The sequence below is a fragment of the Danaus plexippus genome, chromosome Z (genome assembly GCF_018135715.1).
Source record: "Danaus plexippus chromosome Z, MEX_DaPlex, whole genome shotgun sequence".
Taxonomy (NCBI): domain Eukaryota; kingdom Metazoa; phylum Arthropoda; class Insecta; order Lepidoptera; family Nymphalidae; genus Danaus; species Danaus plexippus.
The window spans coordinates 6323073-6345632 of NC_083559.1; the positions used below are offsets into that span (position 1 = coordinate 6323073).

At 28.7% G+C, this 22560-nt stretch overlaps 1 protein-coding gene across 1 annotated transcript; it reads right to left on the reverse strand.

The window, feature by feature from the left end:
- Positions 1-6543: 6543 nt before the first annotated feature.
- LOC116777873 (otoferlin-like) lies at positions 6544-21952 on the reverse strand. The gene is made up of 29 exons (XM_061526460.1): positions 21845-21952; positions 21256-21396; positions 20791-20935; positions 20536-20686; positions 19833-19992; positions 19487-19673; positions 18855-19045; positions 18592-18733; positions 17838-18049; positions 17517-17741; positions 17113-17271; positions 16683-16835; positions 16048-16230; positions 15271-15396; positions 15074-15196; positions 13654-13803; positions 12343-12482; positions 11827-12176; positions 11492-11703; positions 11311-11361; positions 10977-11191; positions 10350-10541; positions 10044-10214; positions 9607-9752; positions 9236-9390; positions 8876-9060; positions 8410-8530; positions 8163-8271; positions 6544-6722 (listed from the first exon to the last, which is right to left on the reverse strand). Exons 1-29 carry the CDS (start codon positions 21950-21952, stop codon positions 6544-6546), a joined length of 4782 nt encoding a protein of 1593 aa, XP_061382444.1.
- Between the last annotated feature and the right edge of the window lie 608 nt (positions 21953-22560).

Consider the following 22560-nt stretch of genomic DNA (forward strand, 5'->3'; position numbering starts at 1 on the left):
TCTTCATATTTTTAATTCGATTGACCTATATTATAAAAAGGGATCCATTAAATGATAACTAATAATCTTTTATTTGTCAAAAAGACATTCGTATAATATTTAACGTATTATACTTTGTATTTAGTATTTTACTCCTATTTGGAATAAAAATTGTTTATAAGTGGTCTTATATTTCACTATAAAGTATATTACTGTAAGCATATTCTATGGTCCGATATTCTGATGTTGTTAATTGGGTTCTCTGAACTACTGTGGTGTCCTTGGTGTTGTTTTCATTTAGGTGCCAAAATTTTATTTGACAATGTTTTCTGTATTGGTTTTAATACTGGCACATGCACGATGTACACTATTACTTTTTCTCTAATATAAAAAGAAATTAAACTACCCGCATTCTCTCCATTGTTAGTCTGCATGTAACAATATACAATTATAATATATTTAATCGTATTAACATATAAATAAAAATTAGTTTAAGTTCTCAGCGTTGGACTATCTTGTATTTTTCTCATATTAAAGAGAAAAACTTAATCTTAAAATTGACATGTTAATTCCAATGCACTTTTGTTCTTGGCTCGTATAAATTTATCTCGTATAAATTTTATATAAAATGAATTAATTAATGGAATTTCTTTATATTGACATTAAAAAAACTTTTAACAATCAAGAATATTTTCAACTGTTAAGTATTATGATTGTTGTCATACTGCATATTCCGTATTCGGATGAAGTCACGTATCTTTCACAATAAGTCCTGACTCATTTTTCACTCAAGACCTTACACATATATATTTAAATGTACAACTTGTTCTTTGCAAAGCAATAGTTAAAAAAAATATAATCGGTATGACTTGTCATTGCGGTGGAGCTATTAAAGAATTGATTATTGGTCTAATATAAATGTTATTGTACATTTTATTATTGTTAAAATATTTCCAAAAACTCGCTTAATGTAATTAAATGGTGTAATCTTCATAAGGGTATATCAATAATCTATTGTAAATCCTCCAAAGTAATATTGACAACTCTATATTTATGTTATAAAATAATTAAAATTCATATAAATAATTTATAAATAAAAAATCTATATATTTTGTTATATTTTTGTTAAGCCGATTTACAATTTCAGGTTAAATGAAACTAATATTTTTCGGATATACTACGCGTGCTTTATTTTTTCTTAAAACTACACACTCCCGACGTTTCGGTTACTCTTCAGCAATCGTGATCACGGGCAAACGTCGGGAGTATGTAGTTTTAACAAAAATTAAGCACGCTTAGTATATCCGAAAAATATTAGTTTCATTTAAATTAATAAAACTCGCGAAAGTCTTAAATTTCAGGTTAGTTAAGTATAATTTATCTTATAAAACCTTTTTTCACGTAGGCAATGAGCTAAACAATCGACCTCACAAAGGAGTATATAATATTTAAGTCAATGTTAAAAATCACAATTAAAGAATCTTTAACAATATAGATTCAGTATTATCAATGAGGACTAACTGTACAGCCTCAGATCATATGTAATCCTTATAAAGTAAACTAACGTATAAATTTCTACATTCACCTTTACACATTTGACCACACACAAACTCCTGAACCTACAATTTTTTATTAAATTTAAATAATTATTTAATATAGTATAAAATAAATTTCAAAATGAGATATGTGCTTGGACAAAATATTGCAATATTTTTTTTTTCCCAATGATGCTTAAAGACATTTTATCCAAAGGAGTTATACAATAAACAATACTCTCAAATTTGTGACGACTTTGGCTGGATAAATTGAAAAATAGAATTAAATCTTCGACTAACATCATTGTTATCCACTTTAAGAAAAGTTATGTAAGAAACTATAATGAATTTAAAAAGTAATTTCAACTTTGAAATGTATAGTAATGTAATAGTTAAATTGAACTTTTGGGCCTTTATTATATTTTTGATATGTATTTAGCTTAGATGTATGGCCGTGTTATATGTTAGGTAGATTGGTATTCTGTCTTCCGACTCAAGGTGCCCCAGTCGCTTTGCCACTCTATCTTATCTAATTCGAGTCGGTGAATTTAGTGAAACTTTAAATATATAACATTATAAAGATATGACAACCAATGTTAAATTCTTAAAATATCGTTTTTAAAAATTTTACATTGTTGGGTAAAATTTGAAATCTATCGTATATATTTTATTTTAATTATATTATATTTCTCTAAAACTGTATTTTTAACTTTTCTTTATCTAAGTATTATTTATTTTCTTCAATAGCTCACAAACAACAAAGTTATAATAGGTCTTAAAAAATATTTTTTTTATTATCCCTGTAAAGTACAAAGTTATTATTGGATATTTTTCAAACTTTGAATAACGTAATATTTTATTTTTGTAATAATTAGTATTCATATACTATTTGTATATTATATGTCTATTCCAAATTGAAAAATAAAAATCATTATAATACAACTTTACGAAAATATGATTCTGTCAGATGTGTTTAAAAATAAAAATTTTAAAAGTTACCAGTACAAGTAAATTTAGAAATAGATAATTTAAGAACTAACCTAAATTATTAATAAATATTTTGGAAGTGAAATTAAATTGAGATAGAAATGCCCCTGTAAGACTCTACAAAATTTTATTCATTGTATTCTTTCATGTATATAGCTAATTATTATTTGTAGGTATGTATATAAATATTTATAAATACTAGTAATAATAACTTGTTCATATTTCAATGATTAGTTTTTAATTACATTTTTAAGGATTTGAATAATACTTCACTTTACTTTAACAGCTCTCACTACCATCATATATTTAGATAATAAATTAAAACAGCCTTTGTAAATATCTATGAATATTATATAAACCTTCATTGACAATAGACGTCTTTGATATTGAAGACAAAAAATAATGGCAACAAATAAGCACTTACCGCGTAACAGCTAACAAATAACAGCACTATTTTATATGAAATTTGCACTCAACGCAACGAACACGACCGGTGTTGGTATGGTCATCGAGTAGTAAATGCGGTGCGGAGACCGCCCTCTTGTATAGACATGCGTGCTGCGGACTACAAAAGAAATATACAATATAACTTTTTATAATTTCTCACCTTATACAACGATATAATTTATGAAATTTACTGTCATTTTGTGTCAGTTTCAGACACAATTAAATTGGATAATACTTTCATTCTTGTATGGTCGATATTAAGTAGTCATATATTTGCCACAAAATTAAGTTTTAAATTCAAACTTTTATTTATTAAATTTTAGTTTTATGAGATATTGCTAATATGGAATTATTAATAAATAGATTAGCTTACACACATTTTGAGACGTAACCTTAAAAACTACAATTTATTAAAGCATTTCTCAAAAAAAAAAAATGAATTTTGTTCCTTTTCCTCCGCGTTCCTTAATCTTATACTAAGTCTCAATTTTTCTATGTTACGTGGTATTTCTTTAATTAGTTATAGCCAAATTTTTGTTTTTCAAAATAGATTTAGAGTTTTTGATAAACAAACAATTCCTCCGTATTACTCTCAAGTAAAAATTAAATTTTAGAATTCCCGATATTTACATACTCGAATTTGCTCAACTAACAATTAGCATTATATGGCAGGCCGACACTCTGTAGTCCTTTAGTACTAGTATAAGGATTGAATTAAGAAATAATAACAAAGTTTTTTTTAAGTGAGCCTAAAATAAAGTTTTCTTTCAATAATGTGATGTTTTGGATGTAACTCAAACTCGCTGCTTTTATTAGAAGGTGCAAAACAATTCGCCATTTTGAAAACCTGAAGAACATCACATCCAAATATACATTTATATAAATATAATTCTTTGTCTTAGACTTCCGAACACAATCTAACTATTACCTGGCGGGTTTCACGAAGTCTGACTTTTTTTTAAACATCCCACTTAATGAAAAGCTATGTCTAGCATGCGAATAGAATAATGTACGTTTTTAAATACAATAGTTTTATTTATAAGCAAAAAAAAATTTTACTCGGCGCACTCTCAAGGAATAGGAGCAAGTGATTCGAGACTATTCTCAGAAACTTTTGACGGATTATTACGCACAACTACATTTGTAAATACTAAATGTCGGGTTGTATTTTTATTGGCATAAATAATTCATACTTCTGTGAGTAATCTACTTCTTTCTATTATTACTTTCTACCGGTTTGCTGCAATGAACCATAAACCGATTTGCTGCAATGAATTTCTAAACTCTATAAACAATTTTACAATGTTGTAATGTAAAGTTGTGTTTTTTTGGCCAAAATAGTTTTAAATTAATACAAATTTGAAATCACTCACTGGGAATATACAATATAGGTATGTCAACTTTGTTCACATATAATGAATATTAAAGTAACAAAATAATTCAAAATATTTAAAATACATTGGTGATGGTACCACGAATATTTAAGGTCGAATTTCTGCTACTTCTTAGATTGTAAAAATATTTTATTGCTCGAAAGTTTTGAACTCAACTTTGTAGCTCTCCCGTTTCTTTAAGATTCGTAGTATTCACACTTTTCATTCTGTAATTAGCTGATCCTATCCTAATAAGACACGTTCGAAAATATCTGATCATACTTTTTTTTACTACTTTGATCTTTTATTGTTGACGAGCCTCAACATAACTACATAGAGCCAAATAAATGTTAAAAACATAAGTATTTGCTTGAGCCAAATCACAGTTTCCCTAATCACCAAAGATAAGTCACTTTCTTTATAAATAAAGAACTTTGGGTAAACCCAAAATTTTCAGTGTTTATTTTATATATTCTATATAGTACCTACTATTTATATTGATTCCAATTTCCAATCAATATTCAAGAAGAAACAAAAAAATAAAACAGAGAATTAAGTTATTCGATATAGATTCTCTACAAGTATGACAAACCATAACGAAATCATTTACTCAATATAATAATAACAATATTGATGATTAAGAAGTTGGTATAAAAATAGTGGTTACAAAAATTACTTTAATAGTCATATTAGAGCTGAAATGTCGATCATAAATGAATAAAGTATATCATAAATGTAGATGCATCGTTTAAAAGTGTAAGCCCCTCTTTTTAATATATAGTAATTTATGATTTAAAAACTTTGTATCCAACCAACAACAAAGAACATTGTGTGCAACAATGAAAGGATATCAATAAAATGAAATTATCATTACAAATTATTTGTTTATTAAATTATTATTATACAAATAATATAAAAATACTTAAACAATATTACCCTTCGAAAAACTTTTACTAATGTAATCGTAAATGAAGTCAATTGCCATTACTTAAGTGTTCATAACCATAAATCCATTTGTAAAGTAGGTGGATGTTTAAATTCAAAAGAATTTCATTAGTTTGATTAAAGGCAACGAACTTGATAAAATATTTTTATCCTTCCCAAGATTCATTGTGTAATTGGCAAGTTAAAAGTTTTTGTGTTTCATGCTATTTATGAACAGAAAAAAATTACCTAAATAATATCGATAAAGTCGAAAATGACTGATGGAAGTTGAAAATATATCATCGCCAAGAATATCAGCAAAAATATAAAACTCAATAGGACCGCTAAGATACATAATTGATTGTCAAACGTAGTTTTCAATTGATGTATTTTTCCTAAAAATCGTCCCGAAAAATCTTGTCGCCTGTTATGAAAATAAAAATAATACATATATTATTTAAAACAGAGCATGAACAAATTAAATAAAATATAGTTGAGTTAAACAATTTTCTAAATAGCAGCTTTTCTAGTTAACTGTAATGAATTTTTATACTACTATACTAACGCAGGTGCCAACAAAGGAAATGGAGGTTCTCTTCCGACGCCTACCGGCATTACAACAGCTTTCTCCAATGGCATCAATGTCAGTTCTAAGTATATGCAACCCTAAAATAATATTTTCGTATGTGGTAAAGTCTTATTTAATAAAAACGTAATCGAATATTATTGTTTATCACAAACATAAAATAGAAATAGTGTAGAACTGTGTCATTTAAAAATGTTTTACATCTTTTATTATGAACACAAGTATTATTATAAACAAGCTATGCCCTTGACTTAACAGCTCGGAAAAAAATTCTTCGATCACAATTACTTAAGTCATTCCTTATTATATCTGCTATTTACCAGAGATATTCTTCTCAAATCCAACCAGACATTCCTGAGATGAAACGGAACAACCGCACCGAAAGTTATACGAGAAAATATTGTAAAAAAATTATAAATTTTCCTTAGCTTTATCTTTAATTTTAGTTGTATTTATTTGACTATTATGTAATAAAGTTATATAGAAAGAGGAAAATTTCCATTGACATACGAATAATATTAACTGAGAAGTATAATATAAAATACATAGAGACAGGTAGGTACGTATAAAACTGAACGTAATGAATAATAATTCTTAACGCAACTGTAACTTTTCAAGTACCGGTATAAAGCTTAGAATGTGCAACATGAAACGTGAGACATGTGTAACCCAATTTAAGAACACAATATAAGATAAATTCTGTTAATATTATTCATACCCTAAAAATTAATGCTCCAGAACTCTCATCAACTGTAGCTAAAGGCCACCAGGATTTTATAGATTCGGTATAGAACAAATCAATTTTTTTATTGTTATTCAAGGACTCTAAGGAACAGTCCTGAGCTTGTTTCTCTCCACAAGTCAAAGAGTTCAGATTTAGCATAAGTTTCCCTGGAAAGCAATTTTTTTGAGTAAGTTGTTTTTAATATTATTCTGATTATTTTTATTTTTTCAGTCAAGGAACATAAAGTACGAAAATAATTTTCTTCAAACATAAAAGATGAGACGACAAAAAAAATGCATTAACTAAAAGAAGAGGTCGCGAGAGAGGAACTAATTGTATGACTGCCGCTGAAGACTCATTAATCAAATGAAATACAAGCGCTCTTTTCACGTCCAAAAAGTAAAATAGAAGTAAGCTGAAACGAATCGTCTGTATTGTAGTTTATTAATAGTTATTATATATAATACGATTGTTTTTATAATTCCAACTGTTTTTTGCAAATATTTTGTTTAACACTTCAGGGACGTGTTAGTTGAGTTATAATTCACAAACTAGAAACAACAATAATAAAATAAGCGGAGATATGATTTCATTTTGTAACAAATACTCTAAAAAGAACTAAAAAGGGGATTTCACTTCTCAGTTCTCATGTGAGGAAAGTAACGATATTGACTTTTCCTGATTTGCTGCGTAGGTTATTGTTTGCAGACACAAACGTGCATCCAGCGTTATGTTTACAAGCAAACTGCTCTGTAAAAAACTAGGCCGGTTTTTACCAATGAAAATAATGGATATGACGATTATGTTTCAGGATTTTAAAGATATTTTCGTATTATTTATAGTCTAATTTATTTTATTACAAATATATTTATGATTCACATCAAACAAACACTCTGCATGTCTTCATGCTTAAATTAACATTAAGGTACATACGAGTATGTTGATGTTTGGTTAATTTTACCGTCGATTGATCATTCAGTGAAAATTACTTTTTATTCATTTGTTTTTTCACTGAAAAAGTTAAAAAAAGTAGATTGAAAAAAGGAAATTTCCTTTCGGTCTCGTTAATAGTTATGTATTGTACTCTTTTGTAATGTAACTCTTTTTAAGCGTTGAGCATCTGTCACTAAGCTTGCCTTACCTAAGAGGCATGTATTTTATTTATTTGAGATTGAATTTTTCATGATAAATATTACACACTTTTTATTGTAGAATAGTTACAGCTCTAAACTCAACATGTTTGAAAAAATACTATTGAATTTTTTTTTCAAAAATAACTTGCTAATCCATCAGAATGCATAACAAGCCATTTAGCTCTTACAGTTGATCCGCTATAACCACTGAGTGGAAAATTGTTCAACTAACCCCGCCCTCCTCTATAACGAATTTCAATTCTCCGTTTATACAAATTGCAGAATAAAAATTACACTTATTTCGTTCGATAAGAGTAATTTTTATTCCGCAATTTGTATTAGTTCATCACAACTACTACCTGTAACTTTAAATTTATTTTTAATAAGAGAGTAACTACTTTAGACATGCTTTCCTCACAATACTATCAGCATATAAATAATAAATCATTTAAATATACACATGTCGTTGACTACCTAAATCCTCGGTTTGATTTAAATCATCGTTGTCTAAGACCTGAACAACAAGTACAGGCGGTACGTTGTCGCCACTTTCAGTAAAGATACCTCTCTCTTTGTTAACAAGCTGGAATGATAAACGTAAAAAATATATTAAAATTAATTTAAAACGTTATCTTTAAAACCTTATTGTTTAAGTTGACATTTAGCTCGAATAAGTTATTACTATGATTACATAAATAGCTCTAAAATTAAATAAATGTACCTTCCTGTCTGCGTGTTCGTATTTGAAATGGAAAATCATTCTCCAATTGAAATTACCTTTCCCTTCGAAACATTGATAATGAACATCTGTATTTTGATATAGATTTGAAGAACCGATCCATCTAAAATGTTTTTTTACATATTATTTTTCGTAAACTTTTGCAAGAGTGCATGAGTGGTTCCTAAATAATACAATAAAATAGACAACCAACCACAATGTCATTTTGTATTTGAAAGTATGTTTTATTAATTTTGGAACATATATATATATATATATATTGTGGTTGGTTGTCTATTTTATATATATATATATATATATGAGAGTATATATAAAATTATAATTTTCATTACCTGAGTAAACATAACATGCTCAGTAAGGGATGATTTCTTCGACATATACAGTGACGGTATTAGAGTCGTCCCACTAACTACTTGAATGGTTGTAAGTATGATATTTTAAAACTTACGCTCTCACGTAAATGTCAGAGACTTGTCTTCCTAAGTTATCTAAGTCACTCATTTTGATTCGAACATTGTAAACAGTTAGTCTGAGTTCGTAATCTTCAGCCTCTCTGGGGGTAATTTTAATGGGGGGTGGGATATAAACACCCGTTTCCAAAGGAAAAATATCTACCCATAATATAACTTTACCCTAAAAATTAATATTATACTGTGTGTTACAGTTAGAATACAAAATTAAGGAATTCATAAATCAGACATATAATTGGCAAAACTCCAAAGAACACACAAACAAATAATAACTTAGTTTTAGTATGACTTAAAATTAACTTTATTACTATTAAATAAAATATGTTTCCATGCTAAACCTGTTCGATTCCCGGTTTATTTGGGTCATATAATGTCCTCGTTTCAACGTGTTCGGGAACAAGGTGATACCCACAAATTGGTAACGTATGCCATTTATGTAGAATACTCAAACAAAGCTTTTCTCTTTGTAGAGCGGCTGATGAAAAAGTAGCGTCTGTAATATATTTTCATAGAGACAAGGTGAACAGAGTACCAAAGCAAGGATATGTAAATTTTTTAATACATTACATATCACTAGGAAGACAATATAATAGTAAATTATAACATCGTTTGGATTTAATAATATGTAGATTTGTAGATATGTAGATTTGTTTACGCAAATTCTACATATAAAAAGTTATGTAGGGTACATGTATATGACATAACAGACCTTTCTCATTGTTTCTATATTCTACACCATTGACTAACAAGGTATTACTGTTTATGAATCTTGGAGGCGGAAGATGGTTCTTTGAACAAATTTCTTCGAGAATGTCTGAAGGTTTTAAACAATCCCGCCATTTGAAAGGTTCGTTTCTGACAAGAAATATATATTTCTTTAAATACATCTATACATATAAATTCTATTTAGTATTGTAATAAATAAAAAAGAAACAATTTTATCTAGAAGCTCTATGATATCTAATTCTACAAATCATTAAATTTTTGTTTCAAATTTATTTAAAATGTTATGAAAGACCTAAAGTATATGAATGGTAACAGAATCAAGGATACTAACATTTTAATATTAGTGTATATCAATACAATTAAAATGCTCAATAAACAATATATTTTTTTAAAGTTTTCTTTTATGTAATAATATCTTACAGGCTGTAATCTAAAGGTAAACCAACTCGAGCTCTGTGTTTAGAATATATGCGATCTTCTAGGTCAATTGTTGTTATACCAATTAATTTATCAGGCGAGTTTATTCCGTAGTCATATAACGAAACTGCCAAAAGATAGTCATCAGGCAGACAACAATGAACTTCGTGCATTCTGTTAGTAAAAATAAAAGTATTGTGCCAATAAAAATAATGTATAATTTTATATTACCCATAAATGTCTAACTTAATCAGATCAAAATATAAGGAAACTTGTAAAGGATAGTTAGTATTTGGTATAAAAACTTACTTTCCAAATATTGGATTAACTGAGTTCGGGACGTAATTGTTTCGATCAGCTATATGTTTGTTTCCACAATTTAACACAACGTAAGGATTAGATTGCCCAGTGAACTCTTTAGATTTGAGATTAAGTCCTTTCACAATGTAAACACGGACGAGAAATTCAGCAGGATTATTATGGGGATGATCGTTAAAAAATCTATGAAACATAGATATATGTTAAAATTATTTATTTCTTAAGGCTGATATACTTATTCATAAAAAAATAAATTAACGTGGGTATGAAAATAATTTTTTAATTACAATACAAATTTACGAAGCGTATTGTTAGTTGACAGGCTTTGTTAAATTTTATTAAGGTATATGTCACACATGTACTCTTTGATATGGCATTCATTATATTTTAATATTCTTTCGTACACGAATTGACAATTCAATTCGATGGTGGAATCTCCCAGTTTGGACTGATATTTATTAGTTATGAGGTAACTACCTACCAGTATAATCCTTTAATTAATCTATACACGGAATCCTCAAACTTAAACTTGTTCAAAATCAACTGATAAAAAAGCAAGCAAAATGCGATCCCTCTACTAAATCACGAAATCAATAACTTGACGCCTTAAACCCTTACCCTTTATTTAAGTCAATTCCGCTGGGAGTAACAGCGATCGTGTTAGTTGGCGGGGGCCACTTATATATCGCAAATCCCGCCTTTAAGAAACCGCAGTAAAGCTTCTCGTCCTTATCTGGAATACCTGTTTTCTTTCCATTATAAAGTTTCAGTGTAGCGCACCAATCTTTAAACTTGGAAAATTCTGGCTGAGTCTCAACTTCTGTCTCGTATATCTGAAATATGTTTAACAATCTTTACAAGATTCAAAATCAATTATACTACAACCACAAAAAAATTTTAGCCAGACAGTATACATATATATAACATGATATTTTTGATTATCATAACTTACGATCAGTTTATGAAATGTGTTCAATGTGGTAGAATCTTCGTCAATGTAATCCTACAATTAAAGAATTTTACGTTTAAGATATAAAGGCTAATGAAAACAAAGATTCATAAATTATTTTGATACGATTCATGTAAAAAGTTATTTAACATATCATTTTCTTTAATTGTTTTTAAGGGGTTACTTTTTGCGAACATAAATATCGAAACCACCAGTCCTTCGGTTTCGTATTTGAGGTCTTTGCTGCCAAGTTATTCTCAAGTTTATCCATAAAGACGGGTAAAAGAGTATATTTCTCCTCATCCACTTCTTTATTTTTGAATATATTATACCATTTTCTGCGCGCCGTTTTAGTGGTACTTAAACTCCTCATAGATATTTTACTACCATAGGCGTCTTCACAAATAAATTTAGAACTTTTTTTTATATATACAAATTTATTTACTGAAAACAATATTATTGCCCAACTTATTTAATGATAATTCTATTAATTGTCTAATTTTGACCATTATTTATAACCTTGAATAAAATCTGATGACATAATAGAAATACACTTTAGAGAAGCTTCCCTCTCATCCTCGGGTAGCCATTTAATCATATATTTACTGAAGTTTTTTACAGTATTAGTTCCTATATATAGCGATCTCCCGAAAGTGCTGGCATCGTACAATTTTATTCTTAATGGCAGACAATAAGCTTCGTTTAAATAGGCCTCAAAAACCTGCGTGGTTCGACCTTTAGAAAAATTACAGTTGTGAGCCTTCTCTGTAATTATTTCAGATTTTATACTGAGATCTTCAATTTCCATTACAATACAGGGTTTTCGCATCGAATCGATATCCCGAAGTCCCCACCAATAAACGTCGACTCTGAGAGGCAATAATAGAATATATTAACTTTATTCTACCTAGAGTTATTTACAATTTATTTGCATTTTACATTTTAAAAATAATTTATATACCTGGAACAGAAAAAAATAAAGTCTGAATTCATCAATGCAATTAAATGCCTAAACTTTCTTCTTAACTAACTTACTTATAAGAAGAAGATTTTGGAAGAAGATTTATTGGAAGAGTTTCAATTCCTTCAAAAATCTCGGTGTCGTCGGCAGTGTTCGCTTCGAAAATTTCTTCCTCTGAAGTGTATTCCGTAGACCTAAGTAATCTCTCAGGTATCTTGAAATAAAGACAACACTATTTATAGAAAGATTACTAGTGACATCTGTTATAAGGAACTAAATCATCTGTGAAGCGACCTAGAACGATTCATGTTTTTTAAGTCCGCTAGATGGAGCTTCCAGAGTGTATTCTGTTGTTTTTGTATTTCAATAAAATAAAAATTTAATTGCAGTTTTTAAAACATTTTTCGTTCTTGATGTAAGGAATAAAATACATTGTTGTAAATTTATTCACTTTCATGTAATGGAAGGACCTCTATGCACAAGCTATAACATTTTTAAGACAAAATTCCAACGTTAAGCAAGTCTATCTATTACCTTTCTAACTGTAGATGGCGGTAGATTTAACTTAGCTATTTTAAAAATAATTTTAATTATAGAACCAAATAGTGTAATATTCCTATATGTTACATATTCCTTTCCCATCTTATGTGTATTTCACATGAAATTACACTTTTATATCGAATTTAAAACTTAACTTTTTTTTAAATTTCTTACATTTTTTTTTTTCAAATTATTTGGTAACATCAAAAAGCATTTACCACCTTTCAAACGGAATATTCAATAATGTCAAGACATAAAATCGCTATTCAATAAAATTTTATATAGGGGTAGTGGAGTCATTTTTGTTATAGATACCTATAATATTGACAGTTTTAACATTCACTTTTATTTCTAGTTTAGATAATTATTATGACTTTCAAACATAAGTGTTCTTGCATTGACTTCTTTCAAGTTTCAGTTTTCAATTTATTTCACTTGCCATTTTGGAAAAAAATCTATAATTCCAAATGATTCAATTTATTGACTCTTACTGCGATCCTTGTGTTCGCAACTATTTCATGCAATTAGGGACACGAATAACGGCAAATATTTTTTATAGATTTCCAGTATTGTGTTAGTAATAATTTTTAAATAAATGTTTCAGAACAATGTCAAGCATCATTAAGATTCAACAACCTACAATTGTGTAAATTGTTGAGTCTCACATTTATTATTTCTTTTGGTACCTTCCTACCTTAATTAATAAATTCATGGGAATATATATTTTTTGTGTCTATTTAAAGGTTTATAATTTATGTCACAATGAACTACATGTAGTATTTGAAGTTAATAATATAACACTTTCAATATAACAATCAGAAAGTACAATATAATACTTTAAGTACCTGTAACAATTGTACTGACATCAGAACTTGTCCGCCGAATTCGGTACCTCGATAGAAATCATACCACTGGAGGCTGGGTGCATTATCATAGCTCGGTTCATCAGTTACTTGGGGATAAATTTTTATCCTTCCTAACAATTCCGTTTTACCCTAAAATAATAAAAAATACAGATTTCGTTTGTTACGTTTTTCTACGTTGTTTACAAAGACATTTAAAAAATGAAAGTCCGTAATAAGGATGAAAACGTTAGAAGCTTATAGTTCATAAAAGTTCTTCACAACGCGTCTATTAAAATAAAAATCAAATGTTGCATACACGAAATAAAATGTGAACCTTACCAGGGAAAACTCAATTATACCTAAAAAAATTATTTAAAATGTATAACGTTTGTTTAATAACATGATATGTTGCTAGTTTATATAATTCGCGAAATTCTCATTGACTTTCGCAATACCTATACAGCTTTCTAAGACAAGATGCATAAGGAGTAAATAATTACGTTATTTAGAAAATATAAGCGTGCCAATATGTTTAAAAAAACATGATTAAAATGTCTATATAGAAGATATAGACGCTTTAAAAATTACCATGTTGTTTTGCAAAATACATATATAAAAATCTTAAAATTTTCTAAATGGTATTATAAATCAGTTCTGTTTGTAATATGACAGTAAAACATGTTACTAAAGTTTTATGGCAACAATAAAATATATATTTCTTTATAGAAATAAAAACTTGTTAAGAAAAGTTCTTTTCAAAATTCCAACTTGAGAAATATTAAATACGTAACAATTTCTTTGAAGCTTATAAATTATCATAATAGTATTAATTGTTTTGAAGAAAAAAACTTTTAATACATACATTTTTAAAGTTAAAACTGAAACAACTGAAATAATTATCAAACTTTTAAAATTATTTGATTAATTTAACATCAAAGGGTGACAAATTTGTCAGAATGAGCATCCAAAGAAATCCCACTTTTTGGTATTCCCTTCATTGTTATGAGTGCAAAAACGCGTTGTAGCGCCTCTATTTGACTGGTGGTTATTTAACATTAAATCATAGCTTAATGTATTTTGCTTTTTAATCAGAGACTTGTTTCAATGGTTTTATATGTAACTCGAAGATGCTAAGGCCAAATTAAACGAAAACCTATAAATTTTAACAATGACCTAAATTTCAGTATTGATTCGCCGAAAATGTTTTCTGATCTTTTATGAAACACATGAAACCCATCCAATAAACATCTAACTTTAAGTATACATATTTTATTCAACACATTAATCAATAGTTTTCCACTTTGGGATCAATAGTTAAGAATCTTAAATAGCTTATTATTTTGCGATACAAAGAAGCATAGTCACGAAATATCTTTAACATTGTTCTAAAGGTTATTAATGCTTGACCTGACATACTAACAGATAGTTCGTTATTGTTTATTTCAACAAAAACAATAGGAGGACTTTCGAGGAGACGGTGTTGGCTCATAAAAACAATTTGCTTGATCTTAATAACCTGGTTCCAAACCGGCGACAGTGCTGACTTCAACTACAATTATGAGTTATTACTTAAATATTATGGAGATATTATATTGTAAAACTAAGTTTAAGCTGAACTAAATATACCTCTGTGTCCTTCACAGAATTAAGCGCGTTTATTCTTACAAAGGTTGGTTTACGAATATTGCCATGGACTTCATAATTTAACTTAGCTTTGTATATAAATGCTCTACACTCGACCAGCTAAAAATAGTTGTGATAAAATGAGAAACTTATATTTCTGTTACATATTCCTAAATACATAAACGGTATTTGGATGTATAGAAAAACTTTCTCCAAATTTATTGATAATCTGTTAGCATGTACTCGGGAAGTCCGACGAGTTAGCCTTAAGGGCTGATTCATCACTACCGATAGAAAAGTTTACAATGACATGGAAAATATTCATAGGAGGCTACTGTCACAATTTAATCATATTTGACCAATAACTTTATATTATTTGTAGAAGCGATAATGCAGGGAAGGTTAGGAAAATGGAAAAAGAGCAAGATCGGTCGTAAGTCTATTTTCGAAGGAAGCTTCGAATGATGGTAAATTTTTTTGTTTAACCCTAAATGACGGAAAAAACAACCTCGTTTGATGAATAAAAAGTACTATTTTACTACGACGGTAAAGAGTGTCATACTAATTTGTAAACTTCCTAAGAACCATATATAAAATAATCGAAATTTTTCCAAAATGATTTTTTTTTTTATTTTATAGACAAATTACTTATCGGACCATCTTCGTATAACGTTCAAAAGACTATTTAAGATCACGTGCACATAAATAGAATTAGCCAAATATAGCTCATACATTTATTGAAATCTAATAATATATTAGTTCTAGCCTTACCATAATATTAGATTTAATGAACATATTGTATTTCTTCATTCTTAGTTTATATCCACGAGGTATAGAGAATTCAAAATCAGACGATTGGCGATGAAGCCCCATCCACATTAGAAGTTCTACTTTTCCCGCAACGCAGTAACAACTCAATAACGGGGAATTCATATGCTTTGGACATTTCAACGGCTGTAATGAAATCAAAACAAAACGAATATACTCCTGCCTGAATAACAAACTTTTCTATTTCATAAATGAAAACATAAGGAAGCGAAAATAATTGTAAAGTATTAAAGGTAGCTATGAGTTAAATGAAATTTTATAGTGTTTTTTTTTTGTGTTAAAAAGATGAATATTTTTATTGCAGTGTTTTCGAGTTACAGTCTTTCTTAAAAGGTGAAGATAAAAAATCATTTGGACAAATATGCACAAGTCAATATTAAAGAACAAAAAAATATTTTAACTATTTGCATATTCGAACTTGCCAATGCAAAGAATATCATCAGATTATATACATTAATGAAAAGAAGGAGGAGGAATATAATATAACAAATGTGTTTTATACCTAAATTTAAAAGTAAATATTACTCCGATGAAAATAATTCATTACTATTAAAAAAACTAAAATGAGAAAACTCAACCTTTAAGCAAAGGGTTTGTATTCGGCCACAATACTCTCCCTTTTGTTCTGATATGACGGAGTGGACAATATCAGCAGCGGATATTTTTGCGAAGGCCACTCGTGAGCCATTATTAAGAAGCCAAACCACGATATCTGGCCAGCCTTCTGAACTCTGGTTCATTGTGTAAAAAAAATTTCATATTATTATATTAGTCAAAAACCCTTGAAATATATGTACATGATAAATTCTAAATATTTTTTTCTTTACATAAAATCTAAATTGTAAATGCGAACTATGCTTTTATAAGAAATCTAAGTAATGGCTATTCCATACAGAATAGCTTCTTGTTCTTGTACTTATTAATTTGCACAACATATTAATAACAATATTTTAAACAATAAAAAAAAAATCTATCAATAGTTTATTTTACTACTACATCGATACAAACTTTGTAAACCAAACTGTTTAAATGTTGCGCCACACTCTTGGCTTCGTTTATTAAGGCTTTGACAACTTTTTTGGAACTACTGGGAACGTCTCTAAATTCCTGAATTTTATACATTGAATAACATTTAGACTTGTATGTAATCTGTTGATGTATCTTTTCCTGTAAGATCATAACATGTAAAGATCGAATAAAGCCATTAATCGTTTAATTTAAAAAGAAAAACATTTAAAGATAACAATGTTTGGATGATATAAAAAATAACAAAACTACGATAATATTAGAAATTTAAATCTTAAGGTTTAATATCGATTGTCATGAAATTAACATTTTATATAATTAACATTTTCTATTTAAATTAAAATGTTATTATATATGTACACAATATAACAAAAAATACTTCATACTAGTTCTTCCATCTGTAACTCCATTTGTTTAAGATCTAATTCGGTGTTGTACTGAATAACAGTATTGCAAGGGGTAGATATAATCGTGGATTGTACTATGTCAATGAACTTAAGAATACTTCCAGCCGTCTCGTCTATTGCTTTATGTAGTTCATCCTCGAGGTCACTTAGATAGCAATAATCAAAAGTTTTCAACTTTTTTTGGATTTCATTTAGTGATTTTACCTGAGTTATGTTTTTATTTTATTTTACATAATTTGTTAATCTATGTTTCTCATTTTGACGGAAGACACATTTGTTTAAGTTTATATAGTAACATACCAATTCGTTCTGAATTCCATAAATCATATTATTTCTATACATCCTACATCTGAAATCTGGAAGTCGAGTAGCATATTGTAGGACAGGAAAAGAATTACAAAAATCAACATAGCCGTATACACTTTTATGTTTATGAACTTCTAGGTTTCCTGTGTTATGCAGTTTACGAGTTTCTACAAAGAAGAAAAGCATTTTAAATGCAATGTTATCTTCTTATTTTATATTGTAGTTGTTGTTTTTTGTTTCCATGAAACAACATTATTTTCTTCACGACAAATATAATTACAAAGAGAGATACTCGCCTATTTCAGTCATCATCTTCAAGAAATCTGAAAAGAAAATAGTTTTTACGTACATTTAATAAATTAGTTGTTTTTCGTTATTTAATTCTATTAGACGCTTTCATAAATCAGAACTTAGTTTTTTTAAAACCAATTACCTCAACATACATAATATTTAACATTAAACTTAATTTGGTAACATCCTTAAATTTTAATGTACCTAGCCTATGTTTTGACTGGACAAATTTATTCTGATACGTATCTTTAATTAAAGAAAATCTGTTTTATATTATTACAAGTTCGATAAAAATCAGATCAGTTTTCTAAACAGAGCCAACGTAGCCCCTATATACAAAATTAGTAGAAACTGTTATAAGGTCCAATAGCTCTCGCCACCCTTGCAAAGGTCAAGGTGACATAATAAATTTATTATATTACATAAACATTTGTAATATTTGTACTGCAGAAAATACCTGTGCCTGGTCTTTCGTCACTCGGCAAATCCCCAACTGTTATCGCAATACCACAAAATCTACCCACTATTTTGCGATCTAACATAGAAACTTCGAATATTGGGCACAAAATACAAACGTCTTCATAAGACCAAATGTTTTCCTGCAATTGTAGTTATGTAAAATACAAAATTTATTTACTGTTTACATAAATATTGGTAATTAAAGAATGTATTAGAATTCTAAAATATAAGAAAAAATTGTTAAAAATAAAAACTTTATACTAAATTGATACGTGGGACTGGTTCGACTGCTATAGTTCTGATTCCTCGCTGACTATACGGCACTATAATTTTAAGAGTCACAACCAAAGCTCCACGATGATATGGACTCTCCTGACCCATCACAGTCGACGAGTCACCACACGTTGTACCATACATTTGGATCATGGATGGTCCAAACGTTGGTACAAACCCTTAAAAAAAATACAAACTGAAAGTCTGTTTAACCAATATTTTATACCCAACATTATCCTATATCTTAAAATTTTATTAGAAGTAAAATGCTAAAATGACTTTAGAGGAAAATTATAGCAACCCGATTTATAATATCTTAGTCAGCAAAGTCTATGGCTGTTTGGATGATAAAAACAAAGATAAACAAGACTCGTAGAAGATTATGAATAAGGGAATAGTAGTTTTTGGCATAATCATCTACTTTATAGATATAGCCGTCATATACTTTTACTTTTCTATACGACAATATCATAAAATACTTTGAGCTCCTAGCTTAATATTTTGTTTGTATTGCTTTTCAATAGCTGCTTTATGAATATATGTGGACACATAGTTTTAGTAAATTCAAACTAAAACGCATACAATTTAACAAGGTGCCTATAAATAGCAATGTTAGAAACCATTCTCTCCGTCATGTGATACTTGGCCGAGTTTCAATTGGGTGCAGGATATAACTCGATGAAAGCACCTTTCGACAGAGTAAACTTCGAAACGTATGGCTTGGCACATGTTAGGAAACATTTCTACTATAGATATTTGTTCGCTATATTTCGGATTATTATTACGACGAATTATTCCAGTTTTGGCCTAAAAAAAATAATGATAGTTAGATTTATAATGCAGCTAAGGATCTGTTTTATTATATCGGAATTTCAAATCAGAAAGATGGAATAATGAATATATATTTAACATTATATCAGTATTTAAAGTAACTATCAGAAAAATTTTGATGAAAATTAAATTTACCACAAGGCCACAAAAGGAAACTTTTACGAAAGTATTGGGAGGGTTCCCAATACGCTTGCCTATTTCATCGTGGGTGCTATTAGGTAGACCTAAAGCTGCATGCACTGTGATAACATAATTGGCGCACTGCTGTTGAGCGTCAGAGTGGAGAAGCAGTTTGCTAGGAAATTGATATTACAAACATAAATATCCAATAAATTAAAATTCTATGTATGTTACAAAAGTTATAAACGTGAATTGGGAATGCTTTCTTATGACTAATTTCATGAAAACAATACTATTTATAACCGGATGTAAATACTTAAATGAAATAAATAAATGCTTATAATTATCAAGGAAATATTCAAATATTATAGAAAAAAAATGGTTTTACTATTAAATGATGATGAAAATCATTTAAGATTTTATATTTATTTTTACTCGACGAAATACGCACGCAAGGAAAATAACTATTATGATGTGAGTAGCTATATAAATTGTTTGTTATAGTTACGTTACTGGGGTTTAATTTAAAGTTTAAATATAAATGTCTTGAAAGGTAAGCAATTAATCTTATAACAATATATTATTTTAAATTATCCAATACTTCAGCACGCTCTTGGTGCATGTTTGTAGCATTTTTTAAACTATTAAGGTAGCTTAACTAATCATGTGTTACTAATTTTATTATGATGTTTGAGATGAGCTAAAATAAGATTCTTACTCTTCTAATTTATCTTTTCCAATTATTGGCATTAGGTTTTGCTCCTCTGCTTTGGAAATAATTGACACGTCAACTTGAAGAAAACCGACCGGCTGAGCAGCCCAATCACGGGGATGAAGTAATTGCGCCCATTTATGAAAGGATTGATGATCTAGATCATCGATACTGATATTATTTTAATATGATTAACTTTATAACCAATTTAAATTAATAAATAATGTAATATTTTATGGAAGAACACAAAATGGTAATTACGAGGCTGAGACCAAATTTCTCCTAAGTCGATACTGGCTTCTCCTAACAATCGTGGCGGTGCACAGAATCTCGGTTCCATTATCGCTAGCCACAATGCTGTCTGCTTCAGGTCATTTACAGTTGTATATAAATCATAAACAAAGCTCTATAATCGAAAATTCAAAATTAACTGATAAATTGAAGCAGAAAATTTACATAATAGACTCCAAATTTAATTTAATTTGATATTAGAGGCACAGTAACTCCTCATAAATAGCAACCTTAAACATTACGCAGGATGTATTATTTAACGAAATTTTGGCCTGTTACGTAATTTAGTAGATATAATGATGTATTGAATTAGTTAACTTCGGTAAGAAGAAACTACATATCCTTCTATTTTGGTGAATATATAGCATGAGTTGTAATACTATTTATTTTTAAAGGTGTGTTGTTTATTTTTATATTAATGATATACAATATTACTTCTCTATAACATGGTTCCTCCATATTTCTTCTTACGCTCGTTCTATGTTTCTTCTTGCCAAGAACAATGAGAACAAAGGAATTTGCCGCATGCGGATTCGTCCATGCTAACCGTCTTCCTTCCAGTACATTCACTGATATCTATTTATTTATATGGTAAATTATAACATTGAAGGCGAAATGAGGATTTAAGTACCTTTGCAGCATTTATCACTGCCTGAAGTACATACATAAATAACAGGACAAAAAAATATCAATAATTATAGTTCATATCTAGAACTCTCACAGCGGTCTTCTAACATGTCCCTAGTTGGTTTTTATACTAAAATAAGGTAATATTATAAATTTTGTGGTAAATTTTCAGCATATTCTATGTCCATGTAAACGAAAGGTGGAACCATTAAGCTGTCTCTCAAATCGCAAAATGTCGCATGAAAAACATTAAATTAAAGTAGCATGCACTATAATTTACATCGACATCACTGGTCCGCAACGTCGGCCATCCATTGTATTTTGAGCAAAAAGACAAACGCGAGATCCTACCAATAAGGGCCTATAATAAATAATTTATAAGCCGCGGATACATAACCTGAAAATACTGAGGCATTGCTTCCGGATTGTACTCGTTTTCGACTCTGTATGTCGGCGGCCGGACAATTTTTTGCCTTCCACGCTTCTGTGGCGACTTTGAGCGCATGATTTTAAATGTTTTTTTTAATGAATAAATGCTATGAAACGGTGTTCACTTTGCGTTATAAATAAAACAGGAGGCAAGACGAGTTTCTTTTACGATGTCATTGGAGACAAGTTGATTGCGGTGAATGACAATGAGAATTTGACGGGTTTTGACGTTGAAGTTTTTGGGTTGAAGGTTTTTTGTGATGAATATACAGTTTTTATATTTGGGACGCTTCCTTTACTTCAATTAAGTAAATAAAACGTAATTATGTTGCGTCTTTAAGTGTTTTAATTTTAAGAACCAATAAGATGTAGGTTTTTATCAACAATTTGTTTCTGATTTTGGTTTTAGTCATTTAAACTATTTATTAATCTGATTATTATTACAATTTTAATAAGGAAAGATATTATTTTAAATTGCTGACATCTTATTAGTTGATGATAAAAATGTTAGTAATATTCTGCTTTTTTTATATTAGCTATATGCCTTTGTAGGTACTTTAAAGTCTAATATTTTTTAACTATATACGTACATATATTGCCTTAGTAAAAATTAAATATACTCCGTGTGAACAAATAAAAAATAAAAAACGGGATTTTTTTATGATTCAAAACCAAGAACTTATA